General features: G+C 42.1%; 2 protein-coding genes and 1 non-coding gene across 3 annotated transcripts; 2 read left to right on the forward strand and 1 right to left on the reverse strand.

The window, feature by feature from the left end:
• Nucleotides 1-2,617: 2,617 nt before the first annotated feature.
• On the forward strand, nucleotides 2,618-8,390 carry ZNF577 (zinc finger protein 577). The gene is made up of 6 exons (XM_052656322.1): nucleotides 2,618-2,702; nucleotides 3,149-3,265; nucleotides 4,987-5,194; nucleotides 6,800-6,926; nucleotides 7,211-7,303; nucleotides 8,285-8,390. The coding sequence occupies exons 3-6, from the start codon at nucleotides 5,180-5,182 to the stop codon at nucleotides 8,320-8,322; spliced, it is 273 nt and encodes a 90-aa protein (XP_052512282.1). The 5' UTR covers nucleotides 2,618-2,702; nucleotides 3,149-3,265; nucleotides 4,987-5,179; the 3' UTR covers nucleotides 8,323-8,390.
• On the reverse strand, nucleotides 7,710-7,782 carry TRNAW-CCA (transfer RNA tryptophan (anticodon CCA)). Its single transcript has one exon. It is a non-coding gene; the product is annotated as a tRNA-Trp (tRNA).
• Nucleotides 8,391-12,000: 3,610 nt separating the features above from the next.
• ZNF613 (zinc finger protein 613) lies at nucleotides 12,001-13,698 on the forward strand. The gene has a single exon (XM_052656846.1). The coding sequence runs from the start codon at nucleotides 12,001-12,003 to the stop codon at nucleotides 13,696-13,698; it is 1,698 nt and encodes a 565-aa protein (XP_052512806.1).
• The last annotated feature ends 6,430 nt before the right edge of the window (nucleotides 13,699-20,128 follow it).

Here is a 20,128-nt window from a genome sequence, read left to right on the forward strand (position 1 = left end):
TAGCATGCTCTAGTCTGTCTTGGCGGAATACTGGTGTCCTCCTAGTAAGGCGCACTAAACTCAAACATGCACGCCTTCGCTTTGCCGCTGGTACGTGCGAGGTACAAAACTTCACAGTGGGCGCAGCCATATTTAAAAAGGTGCGCATGTCCGAACCGCCAAAGGAGTCCTTTAGAGAGTTGGGAGCAGGCGGAGAAGGCAATGGCCCGCCACTCCAGTACTCTTGCCCGGAAAATCCCATGGGTGGAGGAGCCTGGTGGGCTACATTCCATGGGGTCGCGAGGAGTTGGACACGACTGAGCGACTTCCCTTTCACTTTTCACTTTCATGCACTGCAGAAGGAAATGACAATCCACTCCAGTGTTCTTGCCTGGAGAATCCTAGGGACGGGGAAGCCTGGTGGGCTGCCGTCTATGGGGTCGCACAGAGTCGGACACGACTGAAGCGGCGCAGCAGCAGCAGCAGCAGCAGGAGCGATTTCAGGGAACGGTACAGGGTTTGCAGAAGCCAAGGTGGTAGAGGAAGGCAGCATGCCTTTCTGCGGACACACAGGAAACACATTTAGTTGAAGGAAAAGGTCTTCAGTCAAAGTTGGGGGTGGAAGTTTGATGACATCCCTAGGGTGAAAGGTGAGAGGGTTGCTGGCAGGGTTGAGCTAGCTTGGAGGGGTTTTGTTCTGACTAAGATGAAAGATAGTGAATTGGGGAGGAATAGAAGATCAGAAAATGTGGGTACAGAATCCGTCTGCAATGCAGAAGATCGGATTCGATCCCTGGGTCGGGAAGATCCCTGGAAAAGGGAACGATTACAGCCACTCCAGCATTCTTGCCTGGAGAATCCCATGGATAGAGGAGCAAGAGTGGGGCACCACTGAGTGACAAACACACTTTTTTCCAGGCCAGAAATTGTTGGGAGAAGTTTCTGTGTAGGCTTTATCTCAGTTGAAATGTTTTCTCATTTGTCTAGTGAAGAATTGTTTAGAATTGGAGTTGTTGAAAGAGTCAGAGAGAATGAAAAGTTTGAATTGGATTGATTATTCCAGGTTGTCCAAAACTGTTCTATTAGTTGAGTCCACTTTACTAATCTATCCTCCCTCAAGAACTCCAGCTGAAAAATAAGAGCTAATTTTTACTAAATGTATGCACATTTTTTTGATTAGGGATGTATTTCCAACAGTAATTTTATTATTTTACTTAATATTATGAAAGCTGTCAATGGTGGGCAGAAATATTATCCTCATTTTAGATATGGGGAAAAAAGGTCTAATTCTATCAGAGTGCCTGCTTTCTAAATACCTCATCCATCTTTTAGTCTTTGCCTGTTCTAAAGAGTGAAAAAATATTATTTTAACTTTGCTTATTTATTTTACTTGATAACATTTATTAAGTCTTTTGTTGTATTCTTCGTGTGCTGGAGGTTTTGTGAACCTTGGTCCCCAACCTGGGATTGAACCCCAGTCCCCTTTAGTGGACCACTGGACCACAAGGGAATTCTTTTATTAATTGTATAAATTATTTATTTTCTTATATCATTATTGCTTTTTTGTTTTAGGTTATCTTTTTCTTAATCATATTGTAGATATTTATAACTATCAATTCAGCCTCCATTCTCCCCATCTTTTAGTTCAGTTCAGTTCAGTCACTCAGTCATGTCCGACTCTTTGCAACCACATGAACTGCAGCATGCCAGGCTTCCCTCTCCATCACCAATTCCCGCAGCTTATTCAAACTCATGTCCATCGCGTTGGTAATGCCCTCCTCCAGGGGAGATACCCGATCCAGGGATCGAACCCGCGTCTTCTGTGTCTCTTGCATTGCGGCCGGACCTGGGAACTATAAGTAGTATTTATTTATATATGACTATATACTACTATATACTGTATAATACTGTAGTTCAACCACTAGTATACTATGATTACTTTTCCTTTCTTGTACGACTTTTTATTCTGCCCGGAATTATCTTATTTATTCCTTACAAAATTTCGGGACTCTCGTTTTCAGAAAGCCCGGCCCTTGATACTGGCTCAAGCTTAGCCCGGTATCAGGGGCAAAAAATTTCCCCAGACGTTGGATTCCCTGTTCCCATTGGCTGCTGGCTACTCTTCTCCCCTTTTCTGGGCGGAAATCAGTGTAGTTTGCCGAGGAGCGTTTAAGGTGCAAATCACTGCTGGCTCAGCGTGAAGAATCCACCTGTAATACAGGAGACGCGAGTTCCATTCTTGGGTTGGGAAAATTCTCCGGGAGAACGAAGTGGAAACCCACTCCAGTATTCTTGCCTAAAAAAAAAAAAAAAAAAATCCCATGGACAGAGAAGCCGGTCAGGCTACAATCGGACGCGAAGGAGCAAAGAAGAGCAGAGACGTGAGGGTGGTTTGGCTTTTGTCACTTATGTGCTTGTGCCTGGCTTTCTGTACGGCAATTCTTAAACGATGGCAGCCTCGGGTACCGTGGCGAGCAGGGCGCAGACATTAGCTCCCTGGAAAAGCCGGAAAAAACAAACAAACAAGCAAACAAAAAAACGGGTGTGCGTTCTCCGCGTTCTCCGTACAAATGCCGCAGCCCCTAGTCGGCCGCCGTAGTCCAGCTAGGGCGCAGTAGTAAAAAGAATTCTCGGAAGTGCGGGTTCGAGGAGGTCGCGGTGGGATCAGGAGAGAATCAGGATAGTGTGTGGATTTCTGCGTGGAATAGGATGAGAGGACTGAGGTGAAGTTCGCGTCCGGGTGGGGTGGAGCCATGCTGTCCGTAGAGGGAGAGGAAGCAAGTGGGAGTTGGTGACTGGGCTATTTATGCTTGGGGTGACGCTGGAGTCAGTTCTGAAGGATTCTTGCGTTTAGCCCAGTCGAGATCAAGGATTGAACATCCGTAATCGGGGTTTTGTGTCTCTTGGCCGTGCTTGATTGAGGACTGCGGCAGGGAGTGATATTTGTCAATAAAAGTGGTGTCTGGTTTGGATTCGGGATTTAGTAGGCGGTTTAATGACAGGATCGGGGGACTCCTGGTTAGCGAACCTGGGTATCTAGTGCAGGTTTGGGGATAATCCAGTGTTTGCGGGAGCGGGGGTGGTGTACAGTTGTGTCAGTCGTTGAGAGGTTTGTGAAAGCTGAAGCTGTTCGGTTGGTGGGTGTTTCAAACGTTACTTTCTCCTTCAGTCCCTCAAGTCCAGGGCTTCGTTTGTAAAATCGCCTTTGGCTTTTTGTATCTTTTCCTCTCGGACCGGTAGAAATGAGAGCGTTGTCGGAGACCGAGGGCTAAGCACATCTAAAGTGGTAAGGTTTCTACTAAAAACGAGGATTTTGCCTTTTCTGCTCGTTTACTATGTGTGTACATGCACACACTTGTAAATATTTCCTTTCAGAGTTCTAACAAGAGTACAATAGCATCTCTGTTATCCCAATTCTGTTCTCCAATGATCACGTTTTTTAAAGTTTTCCTAAGTTTACTTTTTAGACTTCATTTTTCTATGCTTGATTTTCACAATTCCAGTAAACTGCTGAAATATTGATATAATTCGCCTCATTATTTAATTTCCTATCATAAATATTCATAATGAATGTATCATACAATTTTTTGTGTGTGTGAAAATTCTTTTTAAAAAATTCCTAACAAAATACCAAGAGACAAACTTAAGCCATTAATGACTGGCATCACTCAATATGTACATTCATTTAGTTGGAATTTAAGTGCTTAAATAGTCAGTACTTTTGAGAACACGTTATGATTCTGGATTTACACAAGAATATGGTTCCCTGTCCCTCATCTCCATCTTGATTTTTAACTTTTTTGCCATTGTGAATGGTGTCTTTTTACTTTGGATCTTTTTACTGACTTTTAATTTTCTATTGCATAGAAGAGCAATTATATTGAAAAGATTTGTTTTTTTTTGCTCACCCTGCTCATTATTACAGGCTTCCCCATCCCCCGTGATTTTATTATGAAAATTTTCAAACATATATCAAGGATTACAGAATTAAACATTTGAATTCCTGTGCACCTGTCACCTAGATTTTATCATCATGATTTTTTTGTGTTTCCTTTATTGTATATGTATCCATATATCACTCTTCTATTCATCATCAACCCACCTTTTTACTTTTTTGGGGGTATATTTCACTGTAAGTTGCAGACACTTATGCATTTCCCTCTAAATATTTTAGTAAGCAAATAATTAGAGCTCTACTCATAGTTTTTTCCTAATAGCTTTTTTTATTCAAACATCATACAGTTTATCTGCTTCAAGTGTACAATTTAGTGATTTTTATTGTAATCACATTTCTTGAACTTGTTTTTATACTTTTACTAAATGAGTTATTGTTGTTTTGTTGCCAAGTCATGTTCGACTCTCTTGCTGCTCCATGGACTGTATCCCACCAGGCTCCTCTGTCCATGGGATTCTCCAGGCAGGAATACTGGAGTGGGTTGCCATTTCTTTCTGCAGGGGATCTTCCCAACCCAGGGATCGAACCCTTGTTTCCTGTGTCTCCTGCTTGGTAGGTGAATTCTTTACTATTGAGCCACCTGGGAAGCCCACTAAATGTGGATATATCCACAAATAATAATCTTGATCTGTACACTTTAATTTTCCCCCCTTGGTTTTCCTTCATTTGTTTCTTTCACACTGTGGAGTAGTTCAGCAGGTCCATGAGCACACATGGTTTCCAGGGCAAAGCTGTTCAGGTCGTCATGTTTGTATGTTCTCTTTCCAGAAACTGGCCTGTGATGATTCCCCTGCTGCGGGAGCTTCATGTTGGGCTGGTTCTCTTTTCCCATCTCCTGTTTCACAGTCACCCCACTTCCACCTCACAGAAGGAAGAAACACTATCCAAACATTTACAGTCTTCTATTTTATTGCTCCAGCATGTAATAGCCTGTGAGTCCCCAAATAAAGGGACAAGTGACCTTGAAATTAGGTCAGTGACGATATCAATGACAAACATCTGGGCCCTGAGGAAATGAACACTCAAAAGTTAATTTACTTTTCACCCCACAGGTCCTGGCTCCCTGATACATCAAGATACAAGATATGTCAAGTGACATGAGGAGGTTTCCCTTCCTGGACATCATCACTTGCAGGGACATCACTGCCTTGGCACTAAGATTTCTAACCCGAAATTGAGGAAAGTCCAAAAAGAGACTCAAGACACATCCTAGTCTTTGGCCAGTTCTCAATATATCAGAAGAAAATGATCAAGGACCAGGTAACTTTTTGGCTTGTCTTATTCCTTCCATCATTCTGCAATTGGTTTCTTGGAGGGGGGGGGGGGCGGGGACTGTAAAATGCAATGGAATTCAATAGAAAATAACAAATTGGAAAAGTAGGATTTGTGCAGAAATAAATTTAGATTTAAATTCAGCATCAAGGGAAAGTAGCACCAGGAATATATTGTTAGCAGGATCTACACTGAAGGACTAATGTTGGAACAACGTGTGTGATTGAAATATCCTATGGATTATATTTGCTGTCAACTTATGTTTAACATTTCTTTTTTTTCTTTATAATTTTATTTATTTTTGGCTGTGCTGGGTCTTCATTGATGTGCAGGCTTTTCTGTAGTTGTGGCGAACAAGGGCTGCTGTCTAATTGCAGTGCGAGAACTTCTCGCTGCTGTGGCTTCTATTGTTGCAGAGCACAGGCTCTCAGGTACAGGATCAGTGGTTGTGCTTAGTTGCTCTGAGGCATGGGGGATCTTCTTAGACCAAGGATCAAACCCACGTCCCCTGCATTGGGAGGTAGATTCTTTACCGCTGAGCCAGCAGGGAAGCCCAGGAGTTCACAGCTACAAGTAGATGATCCTGCCGCATTGAAGACCTGGAGAAGCCTAATAAATAATAATAATAATAAAAACCTGCAGTGATTACGAAGTACATCTAGCAAAAAAGTAAGAGTCCTCTTCACAGGCTTGTTTCCTAATCCCCTGAGTATGTCTGTGCAGATGTTTGTGCATGGATCTCGCTCAGCTCTTAGGCCTGTGGATAGTGCCCTTCTTTGACTGTATTTACAGTTTCATAAAGTGAGTTGGGGAATGTGAGATCTCTCTCAATCCTCTCTATTTATTGTTCTGGTTTATATTGTTCTGGTCCATCATTATATGTTAGTGCTGCATTTTGAGTAATTTCTTCCGATCTTACCATTCATTTAATTATCTCTTCAATGTATTTGAAATGCTGTGAATCTGACTGGTAATGTAAATATAAATAATGTACATAGGTATGTAAGTATTTGTGTGTTTTTTGAAGGATGCTATTTATTTTCTTAGTTTGCATAATGTGCTTTCCTAGTCTCTCACTGTTTGGACATGTTTTAGAAAGATGTCTTTATTCCTCCTAACATACCTGTCTTGTAATTATAGTGTGTGGTGTTTCTTCACAGTTGATTCTGATAATGGTTACAAAGATTCATGGTGAATGTAGGAATGTGTTCCATTCATCCTGGTGTCACTAGAATATACTTAGTGCCTGGTACATATGTACTTGCTTCAAAAAAAGTTACATATGTAGCAAATGGTTCAACTCTATATTGCAAATGTTTCTAGTTTAGTGAAAGGATTTAATGAGGACTTATTATAGAAACTTCTGATTTGTTGAATGATGGTTGACTGAACAGTTACAGAATATTTTGGGAGACAGGTTTGAACATGGTTAGATTTTGCTTCTATGACAATGTAGTTTAAAAAAAAAATAAAAACACCTCTGTATATAGATGTAGCCTACATGATAAAAGGGAAGAGAGCAGAACAACTTCCTTCACATGCCTTCCATTATGGTAACCAGAGAAACACTCTAGCAGGACTGTGTTGTTACAGGGATCTCTGACGCTGGAGGATGTGGCCGTGGACTTCACGTGGGAGGAGTGGCAGCTCCTGGCCCCTCCTCAGAAGGCCCTGTACCGGGACGTGATGCTGGAGAACTATAGCAACCTGGTGTCTGTGGGTGAGGATGGCTCCTGCGGGTCCCTCAGAGAGTCCCCAGTCAGTGGCCTTTCCTATTTCGGCTTCGGCTTCTGAAAGCTCTGCAGTGTCCATGGTGCCCTGAAGTGGTACCTGAGTCTCAGTTTCTTCTCTGGTCCCAGACTAGAGAGTATGACATGCCCTTTCCTGAGAGATGAGCCTTCTCTTGGCTGAGCTGCACACTGTGTACTTCCTAAAATATAACTCCACGCTGGCAGACCACAACCCAAGTCAAGAGCCTGTCTGTCTCTCATTTCCCATGAACAGGGTATCAAGCCAGCAAGCCAGCTGCTCTCTCCAGATTGGAACGAGGAGAACTGTGGCCCATGGAAGACGAAGTCCACAGTCGAATCTGTCCAGGTGAGTGAGAGCACCAGCACTGGGTTGGCCGCAGGACTTACATTCTCATCATTCAGAGATGTCACAGCCATGAGCGTCTGATAACGTGGAAGCTTGGCTTCCATGATACTCTCATAGAAGAGCTCTTTATCTTTTAGGTGTGTCGAAGAATGTCTCTCTTCTTGGATTTCATCCTTGTTTATTTCATCTTGGTCTTGATTTTTTTTTTTTTCTCTGAAGGTTCTGTTTAGAATTCTCAAATCTTGCTCTCCTGCCCCCAGCACTGTATCACTGACGGTTTCTTCTGCTTCCTTGCTATGAAATTATACCTTCCACACCTCTCTCTGAAGAGACACGTTTAATTCTTTTTTAAAAATTTTGGCCACACAATTTTTCAGTCAAAACTTGTTTTAGGGAAATTTTTTAGTTCCCTGGCCAGGGATCAAACCTGGGGCCCCTGCACTGGAAGCATGGAGTCTTAACCACTGGACCACCAAGGAAGTCCCAAGATTTTTAGCACTGTCTTCTGGCAATTGTACCTTCTTGCCCCTTTGGATAATATTTATTTCCAGTCCTAACATTCACATCATCTTTGATTGGCAGATAGAGTTTCAACATATAGACTGTGGAGGGAGGAAAGATAAACCCTTAAGGCAGTCTCTGGAACCTTCGATTTCTTTCTTCATAGATCTGTGTTGGGAAAGCCTCGGTCTTCTGTGTTTCTCCTCTGTTCTCACACCACTGCTACACTCACAGCACTTCTGACACCGGATCTGTGTTGGGTTTTCCCCATAATAAGCAGTTCTCTGTGACACCAGCTGTATGTTTGTGTGCTCAGTCGTGTCTGACTCTTTGCAACCCCATGTACTGTAGCCCAGCAGGCTCCTTTGTCCATGGGATTTCCCAGTCAAGGATACTGGAGTGGGTTACTGTTTCCCTCTCCAAGGGATCTTTCCGACCTAGCGATCTAACCTGCGTCTCTTGCATCTCCTGCATTTGTAGGTGGATTCATTACCACTAGCGCCCCCTGGGAAGCCTGACATCAGCAGAATGTCCTACAGTTTAACTCTGTTCCGACACTGTCTTCCTGGAGAAAGCATCAGATCCCACAGGTTAAGGGCTCCATCACACCAGACACCCCCCCTCAACTCCACTTCCAAACAGAAGTCCAGGTTGTACCCTGTGCTTTTGACTCACTTGCTCTAGACTGGGGCTTCCCAAGACTCCCTCCTCCCTCAGGTTCAATTCATTTGTTAGAGCAGCTCATAAAACTCAGAGAACCATTGCACATACTAGATCACCAGTTTGTTATGAAAGGATCTAAGTCAGAAAGAGCCAGATGAAGAAGGTGCCCAGGGCAGGGTGTGGGGAAGGGGCTTAGGGACTTCCACAACGTGTCTGGGCATAATGCTCTCCCATCACCACCATGTGTTCAGGCACCCAGAAGCCCTCTAAATCCTGTAATTTTGTTATTTTTGTGGAGACTTCATCCCCCTAGGCATGATTGATCACTTTGTCTCCAGCCCTTCTCCCCTCTCTGGAGAATGGAGGTGGAGGTGAGACTGAAAATTGGATCAGATCCAAGCATCTGATCAAGGTTTGGTCTTTCTGGTGATCAGCCCTACCCAGCATCCCCCACCCCAAAATATAGGGGAAATAGAGCTTACAAAATGACATAAATGAGAAAGCAATAGCCTGATATATAGAAGGCATAGCTGGGATTTGAGTAAAGATGATGGAGAGCAAAGAATGAAGGTGTGAAGTTGGAAACATGCTAGGTCTTAAGGGAACTGTTGAAAGATTAGCCTGAAGCCCCTTGAAGGCCGGTTTTAGGAGGTAGTTGTACAGGAACAAGTGGAATGTGTACAATAAATAAATAAAGTAGATGTTGGTCATATAACTTTAATTTCCAGGCTAACTGTTCTGGTCTTTGTTAGTAGAGTTGCCCCTGAATAACATAGGTTTGAATGGGTCCACTTATATGTGGATTTTTTTTCCATAAATACATAATGGAGTGCTATGCTATCTGAGGTTGCTTGAATCCTTGACTATGGAGGGATGTCTATAAATTTTATCTTTATAAAGTTAAATTGGATCTTGACTTCAAGAAGGGTCTGTACCCGTAACCCTGTGTCGTTCAAGGGTCAGCTGTAATTGAGGTATAGCGGTGGCGTTGTGAGTTTGGTTTATATTATCCTTGGATATGTAGTCTTGCTTTTTAATTGGGTGGAAGTAGTGTGAGCTGTAGTTAAGTACATCCAATAGTTCTGAGACAAATGGCAGGTGAACTGTCAAGAGCCCTGAAATCAGTCCAGTGATCCTTTAGGATTCCTTAAATGATGGAAACCAGGATGAATATGTAAGCTGTTGAAAGAAAATGCTGTTAGTGGCAAGAGGTAGGCTTAGGGATTGTTACAATAAAATGGGGACAATTTGGATATTACATGTGTACATGTACAAAGGGTAAAAGAAAAAGGTGCCAGTTCCCTAGTATGAAATTGTGATATAAGATACATATATATCTTGGTCTTTGACTCTGGTTTAGCACTCCAAAAACCCTTGTAGTTTCCTGAGTACAGGATTGCTTATTTCCTTTATCAGTATTGGTATAGTCAATGTTGAATGCTCCTCACTGGGCTTTTTAAAACTCAAAGTTGTGAGACTTTCCTGTTGGTCCAGTGGCTGGGTCTCTGAGCTCCCAATGCAGGAGGCCTGGGTTTGATCCCTGGTCAGGGAACTGGATCCCACATGCTGCAACTTAAAAAAAAAATACTATATGCTGCAACTAAGACACAGCGCAGCCAAATAAATAAATAAATATTTTGAAAAACACCCAAAGTCTTAATGTTACAAAAACTATAAACTTTGACCCAGGCCTTCATCTACTTTCAATCTACACTTTTTCCCAAATATCTCATTGTATCCCCATCCTTATATAATATTTATATACAGATGATTCCCACAGTGTTGTTTTCAGTGAGGACCTTTATCAGGATCTGTATGTTCAGTTGAATTCTTCATGTCTGCTTTGAATATCCAGAACCTACCTGAAGATTGATTTGCTTTGAAATGCACACTTGATTTAGCAACATTGTGAACCTCAGTGATAGTCCCCATCTCATTAAAAACCACTACTCATCTATCCAGTGGCCTAGGTCAGGTAATCAGGAATAACACTTGATTCCTTAACATTTATCATAGCAACCATGAATGAATCTTGTTTTTTCTCTCTCTAGATTTTATCCTAATTTTTTCCACCTGGTTCTCTATTGCTTCCTCAAACCACTATTCGCAATTTGCTCCTGCTTTCTTAATTGTTGCTTTAATGTTCAGTTTTACCCTAACTGGAATTTATGCTCAGTGACAATAAGGACTTTGTTTCTATTTCCTCATCACTGGCATGATGCTTGATACATAGCCATAATTTAATAAATATTTATGGATGTATGAAAGTGTGCCACATCATTTGGAAACAAATAGCCCTCTGTCTTTGTTCATAATGAAAGTGAAAGTGTTAGTCACTCAGTTATCTCTCACTCTTTGTGACCCCATGGACTGTAGCCCTCCAGGCTCCTCCGTCCGTGGAATTCTCCAGGCAAGAATACTGGAGTGGGTTGCCACTTCTTTGTCCAGGAGATCTTCCTGACCCAGGGATTGAACCTGGTCTCTCATGTTGCAGGCAGACTCTTTACTGTCTGAACCTCATAATAACTTGATTTTATTTTACTCTCTCAGCATACTTTATAAGTTCACAGTTACAAAGCAGCCAAATCTGTATTTGCTCAATTTGAATGCCCTAACCTCATTTGTGCCCTATTTTACCCTTTATTTATATTACTGTGTTGTACTCTTGTCCCGGTAATAACAAACATATTTACTTGAAGTTTCTTTCTTTCTTTCCTTTTTTTTTTTGAGTTAAGGTATAGTTGATTTATACCTTTGTGTTAATTTCTGCTATACAAAGTGTTTAATTCTTTTTCATATTCTTTTCCATTATAATTTCTCACAGTATATTGAATATAATTCCCTGTACTATACAGGAGGACATTGTTGTTTATCTATCCTGTTTATAACAGTTTACATCTGCTCATCCCAAACTCCCAATCCATCCCCTGCTTCCCTTTTGGCAACTACAAGTCTGTTCTCTAAGTCTGTAAGTCTTTCTGTTTCGTAGACAAATTCATTTGTGTCATATTTTAGATTCCACATATAAGTGATATCATATCTTTCTCTTTCACTTAGTTTGATAATTTCTAGGTCCATCCATGTTGCTACAAATAGCATTATTTCATTCTTTTTTTTATGTCTGGGTAGTATTACATTATGTACCACATCTTCTTTATCCATTCTAATGCTGATGGACATTTAGGTTGTTCCATGTTTTGGCTATTGTGAATTCTGCTGCTATGAACATAGGGGTGCATGTATCTTTTCAAATTATAGATTTTTCAGATATATGCTCAAGAGTGGGATTGCTGGATTGTATGGCATCTCTATTTTTAGTTTTTTAAAACCTCCATACTGTTTTCCAGAGTGGCTACACCAATTTAATTTACATTCCCACCAACAATGTAGGAGGGTTCTCTTTTCTACTTGGAGTTTCTTTAAACTGAGGTCATAGTGTTGTCTATAAAGAGCCCACCTACCCAAAATTTGTTAAACAGTTTCACTCTTTACCAAGTTCATGGGAAGGTTCATTCTTCTCTTCTTTCGTAGAAATGAGGAAAGATGACTGTCTTCTACAGGAGAACTTGCAAAATCAAAGCTGTCCAAAAAGAGTGGAACGATGTCACGAACATAATGCACTTGGAAATGTTTATCAGAGCAAAAGTCATTGTCCTTTATGCCAAAATCATGATATACTTTACTTACATGGGAAAACACTGAAATCAAACTTAAGTTCAATCAGCCAGAACAGAAACTATGAAGTAAAGAACCCCATTAAGGCTAATGTAGATGGGACATTCTTCCTCCATGCAAAGCGTGAGGAATTTCACAGTGAAAGTAAGCTTCCTGAGTGTGGAATTCCTATGAGCACAAATTCACAGATCATTACATGTCTGGGAACTCAACAGATAAATAAACCTCATGTTTGCACTGAATGTGGGAAAGCCTTCATCAAGAAGTCCCGCCTCATTGATCATCAGAGAGTTCACACAGGAGAAAAACCCCATGGATGCAGTGTATGTGGGAAAGCTTTCTCTAGAAAGTCTAGACTCACTGAACACCAGAAAACCCACATAGGAGAGAAACGGTATGCATGCACTGAGTGTGACAAAGTCTTCCCTAAGAAGTCACGGCTGCTTATCCATCAAAAAACTCATACAGGTGAGAAGCCCTACATATGCGATGATTGTGGAAAAGGCTTTGTCAAGAAGTCTCGGCTCATTAATCATCAGAGAGTTCATACAGGAGAGAAACCTCATGGGTGCAGCCTGTGTGACAAAGCATTCTCCAGGAAGTCCAGGCTCATGGAACACCAGAGAACTCACACAGGAGAAAAACCGTATGAATGCACGGAATGTGACAAAGCCTTCCGCTGGAAATCGCAGCTCAATGCACACCAGAAAACTCATACAGGGGAGAAATCATATATATGTAGCGATTGTGGAAAGGGCTTCATTCAGAAGGGCAATCTCATTGTACATCAGCGAACTCACACTGGAGAGAAACCCTATGTATGCACTGAATGTGGGAAAGGCTTCATCCAGAAGGGCAATCTCCTGATACATCAGCGAACTCACACTGGAGAGAAACCCTATGTATGCACTGAATGTGGGAAAGGCTTCAGCCAGAAAACCTGCCTCATCTCACATCAGAGATTTCACACTGGAAAGACTCCCTTTGTGTGTACCGAGTGTGGAAAATCCTGTTCACACAAATCGGGTCTCATTAACCACCAGAGAATTCACACAGGAGAGAAACCCTACACGTGTAATGACTGTGGGAAAGCATTCAGGGATAAGTCGTGTCTCAACAGACACCGGAGAATTCACACAGGAGAGAGACCCTACGGCTGCAACGACTGCGGGAAAGCTTTCTCCCACTTGTCATGCCTTGTGTATCACAAGGGGATGCTACATGCAAGAGAGAAACGTGGTGACTCAGTCAAGTTGGAAAATCCTTTCTCAAAGCATCTCAGCCCATCACGTCCAAGTGATATGGTACAGAGGAAAAACCCTGTTAGTGTGGTGACTGTGCAGATGCCTTCTGTGGCAACTCAGACTCCATCCCACAGTGATAAGCCCCTAGAAGATGAGAACATAACCCTTGTGGGACAGCTAGGGGGCAGATATGCACCCTCAGCAGATAATAGAATTTGCACAGAAGAGAAACCTAGTGAATGCAGTGAATGTGGTAGTACCCTCAGTGGTCAATTACATCTTATTTTTGTCACAAAAGACACCCAGGAATAAACTCATTCAATCAAGCTGGAAAACCCTTGAATAAATCCTAGCTCTTTGTATGGCTGGTGAGTGTATACTGAGACAAATAGTATAAACACAGAGACTGGGAAAGCCTCTCATGGAAAGATAGACCCTAACAGGGCTTTCATAGGTCACATATGTCAGTGAGGTCATAGTTGGCAGAAATGTAATGACTGTGGAGAAGTCCTTCCCCAGAAATAAGACTTCAGTAGGTGTCAGAGTTCACACTAAGAGAAACTGTTGGACCCCTGAAGGCAGTAAATGGGTCAGTGGTATGTTCCTTTCCATCTGTTGGCAGAGGAAATCGTAGAAATAAAACTCTGAACACACCAACTATGGCACGTCTTCAGCAAAGTATCAGAAAGTGCATGAAGCAAATAACAAATAAACCCTGTTAAAATGAATCTTGTAGAGATGTAGGTCACAATTTTAACATGACATGTCAAATTGTATACATAGTGTACACTCTAGGACAGTCCACCTGGAATCAAATTTCTAGTTTTGATGTCATTTCAGTTCAGTTCAGTCGCTCAGTCGTGTCCGACTCTTTGCGACCGCATGCACTGCAGCACGCCAGGCCTCCCTGTCCATCACCAACCCCCAGAGTTCACTCAAACTCATGTCCATTGAGTCGGTGATGCCATCCAGCCATCTCATCCTCTGTCGTCCCCTTCTCCTGCCCCCAATCCCTCCCAGCATCAGAGTCTTTTCCAATGAGTCAACTCTTCGCATGAGGTGGCCGAAGTATTGGAGTCCTAAAGCATTAGCTTTAGCATCAGTCCTTCTAATGAACACCCAGGACTGATCTCCTTTAGAATGGACTGGTTGGATCTCCTTGCAGTCCAAGGGACTCTCAAGAGTCTTCTCCAACACCACAGTTTGAAAGCATCAATTCTTCTGTGCTCAGCTTTCTTCACAGTCCAACTCTCATATCCATACAAGACCACTGGAAAAACCATAGCCTTGACTAGATGGACCTTTGTTGGCAAAGTAATGTCTCTGCTTTTGAATATGCTATCTAGGTTGGTCATAACTTTCCTTCCAAGGAGTAAGTGTCTTTTAATTTCATGGCTGCAGTCACCATCTGCAGTGATTTTGGAGCCCTCACAAAATAAAGTCTGACACTGTTTCCACTGTTTCCCCATCTATTTCCCATGAAATGATGGGACCAGATGCCATGATCTTAGTTTTCTGAATGTTGACCTCAGTGACTCCTTAATTGAAAGAAAAGCGTCTCTCTTGCACTTAATCTCTGAAAGTTATAATGTGGTACATTCCCCTCTGTGGGCTTCCCTGATAGTTCAGATGGTAAAGAATCTGCCTGGACTGCAGGAGACCTGGGTTCGATCCCTGGGTCGGAGAGATCCCTTGGAAAAGGAAATGGCAACCTACTCCAGTATTTTTGCCTGGAGAATCCTATGGACAGACCATGGGGTCACAAAGAGTCAGACATGACTGAGCAGCTAACACTAACAAACGCTCCCCTCTTTGAAAGGGACATGAGTCTTCTTTTCCCGCCCAGGATCATTATATGGTTAGCTCTTGCATTTCTTCAGTTCTAACTTTACTCAGTTTGTTGTTTCAGCCTACCAAAGTCCTTCAAAAGGAAATGAAATACGTTTAATCTGACAATGTAACACAGCATGTTTGGATGTGCTTAACTTTATATACATCTCACTTGGAGGAACAGAACTCAAAATTCATGAATAATCTATCAGCCAAGCTCTGGCTCTAGAAGACAGTTCCCTTCCTGTGCACACACCATCCAGAAAAAAAAAAAAAAAACTTTTTAACAACTGTTTCTCTTGACTTGGTCCTGTCCTAGTACCTAGAGATGATGACAGTGATGAACTTAAGAGGAAATCCTTTCCACCTTTGAGCTGGCAATTTTTTTAAGGCTAGATTTCATGCCTATGGTAATTTTACCCACAGTCAAAGATAATCAAAGTATGTGTACACCTACATGAGTTGAAAAGGACATATAAGAAACGAAGTATTTCTGATAATTTTCTCTTCAAGGTGAAAGGTTGTTGCGTGAAAGATGCCAGGATTCTTGGCCTCTGGAGGAGAGGAATTCAATCCGGGGCCAGTGACGAGGCTTGATCACTCAGAGCTTTGTGTGACAAAGTTTTATTAAAGTATAAAAGTGATAGACAAAGCTTCTGACATTGACATCAGAAGGGGGCAGAAAGAGTGCCCCCTTGCTAGTTTTTCGCAAGCTGTTTTATGTCTGTTAGAAAGGTATTAATCAGATAAGAGAGACACCTCAAGACTGAGGGAGTTTCACCAGGCCCCCACCAGTATACATTTTTGAGATAGGATGGAATGAGGTGTGTCATCCCCCAGCCATAAAACAATTGATATGAATACTGGTTTGTTGAGCTACTATCAGCCCAAGGTTTGAGAAAAGAAAAAGTTAGGTAGAACCATTTTGAAGAAAGGCAAATTCTAAAGCAAATACGTAGTTTCATTAACATAGCTTAAGTAAAACATTTCCATAAGGAAAACGCATTGGTTAGCTCAAAGTCTGAGAAAAGTTCAGCTCAGGTGGAAACAGGTGTCATCATGGCAACACAGAATTTTATGAGAAGCCTTTTATTTTTGTATAGAGAAGGAAAAAAATTTTGACACTTGCAGCCTATTTCCTCCCTTTAGGATCCCTGGCCTTTCTGCCTGTTACCCTCTCAAAGGGACATATTAGAAGAGAAAGGGGAAATAATTCACTTAATTTTACATAGAAAAGGGTATGGATACTTTTAAAAAATATTCACATCATTCCACCTGGATTATAAATTCTTTGTTAGTTTATACATAACGGTATAGTCCCCAGTTCATAGCAAAATAGGAAATGAATTATATGTAGATTTGAAAAATTAATGACGTCAGGAACTAACCAATCAAAGTTATTTTGTCGCTGAAGGAAAGGACCTACTGGAAAGCGATTCTCAAGGTCAGAATTATTGCAAAAACCCTTTTTGAACGAGGCTCTTGTCAGAATATAAGATGGGCAGATCAGAGAAGGAATAGTGAGATATTTAATCCTAACATCTTAGTGTGGCATAATGATGAATGTATTTGGTCACTGCTCTTGGTTCCTGACACAAAGGTCATGAAACCCTTGGAATTTCCTGAGTGAAGGGGCTTCCCTGGTGGCTCAGAGGTTAAAGCGTCTGCCTTCGATGCCGGAGACCCGGGTTCGATCCCTGGGTCAGGAAGATCCCCTGGAGAAGGAAATGGCAATCCACTCCAGTATTCTTGCCTGGAGAATCCCATGGACAGAGAAGCCTAGTAGGTTACAGTCCACGGGGTCGCAAAGAGTCAGACACGACTGAGTGACTTCACCTTCAACTTCGGGAACATCTTACACAGAACTGTTAAATCCCTTGGAATTTCCTAGGTGATAGGAACGTCTGCTCTCATAAAGTGACTCTGGATGGGTTTCTGCCTATCTCTTAAGTGAGACTCGTCACCAGAAAGACCAAACCATGATTAGAAGCTTGGAACTTTCTACTTCATCCTCATATACTATGGGGATGGGAGAGGGGCTAGAAATTGAGTTAATAATTATTTAAATATATATGTGTCATTTGAATTTCCTATCTTTAAAATGTAGCCATGAGTCAAGTATATCATTTTTTAAAGGAAAGGCAACATACATATGTATGTATTTAATAATATGTGTAATGATATATACATGTTTGTCAAAAAAGGACCTTCCATATTGTATTGGGGGGCTTCCCTGGTAGCTCAGCTGGTAAAGAATCCACCTAAAATGTGGGAGACCTGGGTTCGATCGCTGGGTTGGGAAGATCCCCTGGAAAAAGGAATGGCTACCCATTTCAGTATTCTTACGTGGAGAATTCCATGGACAGAGGAGCCTGGCAGGCTACAGTCTGTGGGGTCACAAAGAGTCGGACACAACTGAGTGACTTTCACTATTGTGTTGGGGGTCCCCAAGACTACCCTCAGGTCTGATAATCTGCTAGAAAGACTGATAGAACTCAGAAAACTTGTTATCCTCTAGGTTACATGTATTATAGAAAGAATAGACACTAAAATCAGCAAGGGAAAAAGGAAAAACCACACCCACACTGATTTAGGGCGGAAGCTATAGATCCTATGGTGTCAGTGGACCTCTGCAGGGACTGGAAACTAAAATCAGGCCTGTGGGTTCCCTTCCAGCCTGCTGGGATCCAGCCCCAGATAAAGACTGGACATTGGGGTTCAGGGGAGCTCCAGGTTGGTGATACCCCCTGCCTGCCTGCTGTCACACATTTATGTCAGGAAAGTAACCCTCACTATTATATACAAAATAGATAACCATGGGAATCTCTGGCAGTCCTGTGGTTAGAACTCTGCCTTTCTACTGCAGGGGACACAGATTCCATCCTTGGTTGGGGAACTACTATTCTGCAAGCCTCAAGGTGTGGCCAAACAAAAAACATAACCAACAAGAGCCTATAGTATAGGACAGAGAATATACTAAATATTTTGTAGCAACCTATTAAGGAAAAGAATCTAAAAAAGAATATATATTCACGTATGTGCATGCTAAGTCACTTGAGTCATGTCTGACGCTTTCTGACTCTATGGACTATAGCCTGTCAGGCTCTTCTATCCATGGGATTCTCCAGGCAAGAATACTGGAGTAGGTTGCTATGCCCTCCTCCAGATCTTCCCGACCTGGGGATCAAACCTGCGTCTCTTATATCTCCTGCATTGGCAGGTGGGTTCTCTACCACTAGCACCATGTGAGAAGCCCAATATATATGAATAATTGAATTGTTTTGCTATATATCTGAAACTAACACAATGTAAATAAACTATACTTCACTTTTAAAAATTTAATGTTTTTTTAAATTAAAGGGATTTATTATGTATATGTCAAACTCTGGCTTCCCTGGTGGCTCAGATGGTAAAGAATCTGCCTGCAGTTCTGGAGACCTGGGTTTGATCCTTGGGTTGAGATCTGGAGAAGGGAATGGCAACCCACTCCAGTATTCCTGCCTGGAGAATCCCATGGATACAGGAGCCTAGCCGGCTGCAGTCCACAGCGTTGCAAAGAGTCAGACACTACTCAGCGACTAACACCATGTAAAACTGAATCACTTTGCTGTGCATCTGAAACTAACACAACATTGTAAATCAGCTATACTTTCAATTGAAAAATAAGGGGGAAAAAAGTTATACTGCCCATGATTCCATTGTTTGAAAGGCAGCTGGAATCTCCATTTGGAACTTCCCCAGACTCTGCCCTTCCAGTCTCTTCCCTTGGCTGATGTTAATGTGTATCCTTTAGCTGTTATGAACCCTCACTCTGAGTAGAACAGCTTTCAGTAATCCTGAGCCCCTCTTGCAAATTATTGTCATTTTAGGGAATATTGGAAAATGGAACTAGCTTCTTGCTATGACCTTTGGTTACATGACTATCAGTCACTTTCTGAGAATTGTTTATGGCATTGGCTATAGGGTTAAACATATTGAAGCCAACAGGTGAACCTGGGGTCTGTGCCACAGCCTGTGTCCTCAAGATTTGTTTCCTCAGGGTGAGTGAGTCTTCGAGCTTAGGGCTGGGGTGATGGGAGAAAAATGAGCTGGAGCAGGGCATAAAATGAGTAGTACCCCTGTAAATGACTGGCAAAGACTTCTTCGGGAGGTGACAAAGATGCACAGGACTGGGAAAAACAGTTCTTTGAGGTCATTGTTGTACACGGATATTCACAGTTCTATTTGCAGTATCCAAAAAAACGAACCAATCAAAGGTCCACCCATTGGTAAATGATTATCCAATGAGTATCCAACAATGAATACTAAAGCAACAAAAAGGAACGAACTATTGATACTTTAGTAATGATGAATTTCAAAACAATTATACTATGTGAAACAAGCCAGAACCTACAGTACTAATTTTATGAAAAGAATACAGACTAATGTATAGTGACAGAAGGCAAGTTTTGTATTTCGGCCGTGTAATTAGTACACTTGAGAAGTGGCTCACAACGTCCACTGTTTCTGCTCATTGTGATCGCTATACTAATCAGTTTCCCAAACCTCGGTTTTCCGCAAACACGTAACCTGACAATTCCACGCCTAGCCCCGCCCCGCACAAAGCACTCTGTGTACGGACACCGAACCTCTTCTAAGATGGCTGCTTCCACGGTGCTCCTGCCCAGTGGCTACAGAGCGCCTCCAGTTTTTGTTTTTTTCCAAGCACGCTTAAGTTTTCATACAGTCTCTAGATCTTTTCGGGGTTAAACCACTGATCGAGATGTCCGGAAGTAATTTTAATTTCCCACGAAGCTGAGACGCCACAGCCATTAACAGCCGCTTAGAATGTATGCCTGCACCCTTCTGGTCTTGATGGGCTCCGACCTTAGAAAGAGGGCCCTGTCCATTCAAACGAATTTACCTTCACGTC

This window comes from Budorcas taxicolor, chromosome 18 (genome assembly GCF_023091745.1).
Source record: "Budorcas taxicolor isolate Tak-1 chromosome 18, Takin1.1, whole genome shotgun sequence".
In the NCBI taxonomy this organism is placed as follows: domain Eukaryota; kingdom Metazoa; phylum Chordata; class Mammalia; order Artiodactyla; family Bovidae; genus Budorcas; species Budorcas taxicolor.

What these genes read in the sequence shown, in the direction of transcription:
- ZNF577 (XM_052656322.1), top strand. An exon ending in TAGCAACCTGGTGTCTGTGG is followed by an intron (nt 6,927 to 7,210) that starts GTGAGGATGGCT and finishes TCCCATGAACAG; the next exon opens with GGTATCAAGCCAGCAAGCCA. An exon ending in CCACAGTCGAATCTGTCCAG is followed by an intron (nt 7,304 to 8,284) that starts GTGAGTGAGAGC and finishes CTGCATTTGTAG; the next exon opens with GTGGATTCATTACCACTAGC.
- ZNF613 (XM_052656846.1), top strand. Translation starts at nt 12,001, where the DNA reads ATGAGGAAAGATGACTGTCTTCTACAGGAGAACTTGCAAAATCAAAGC.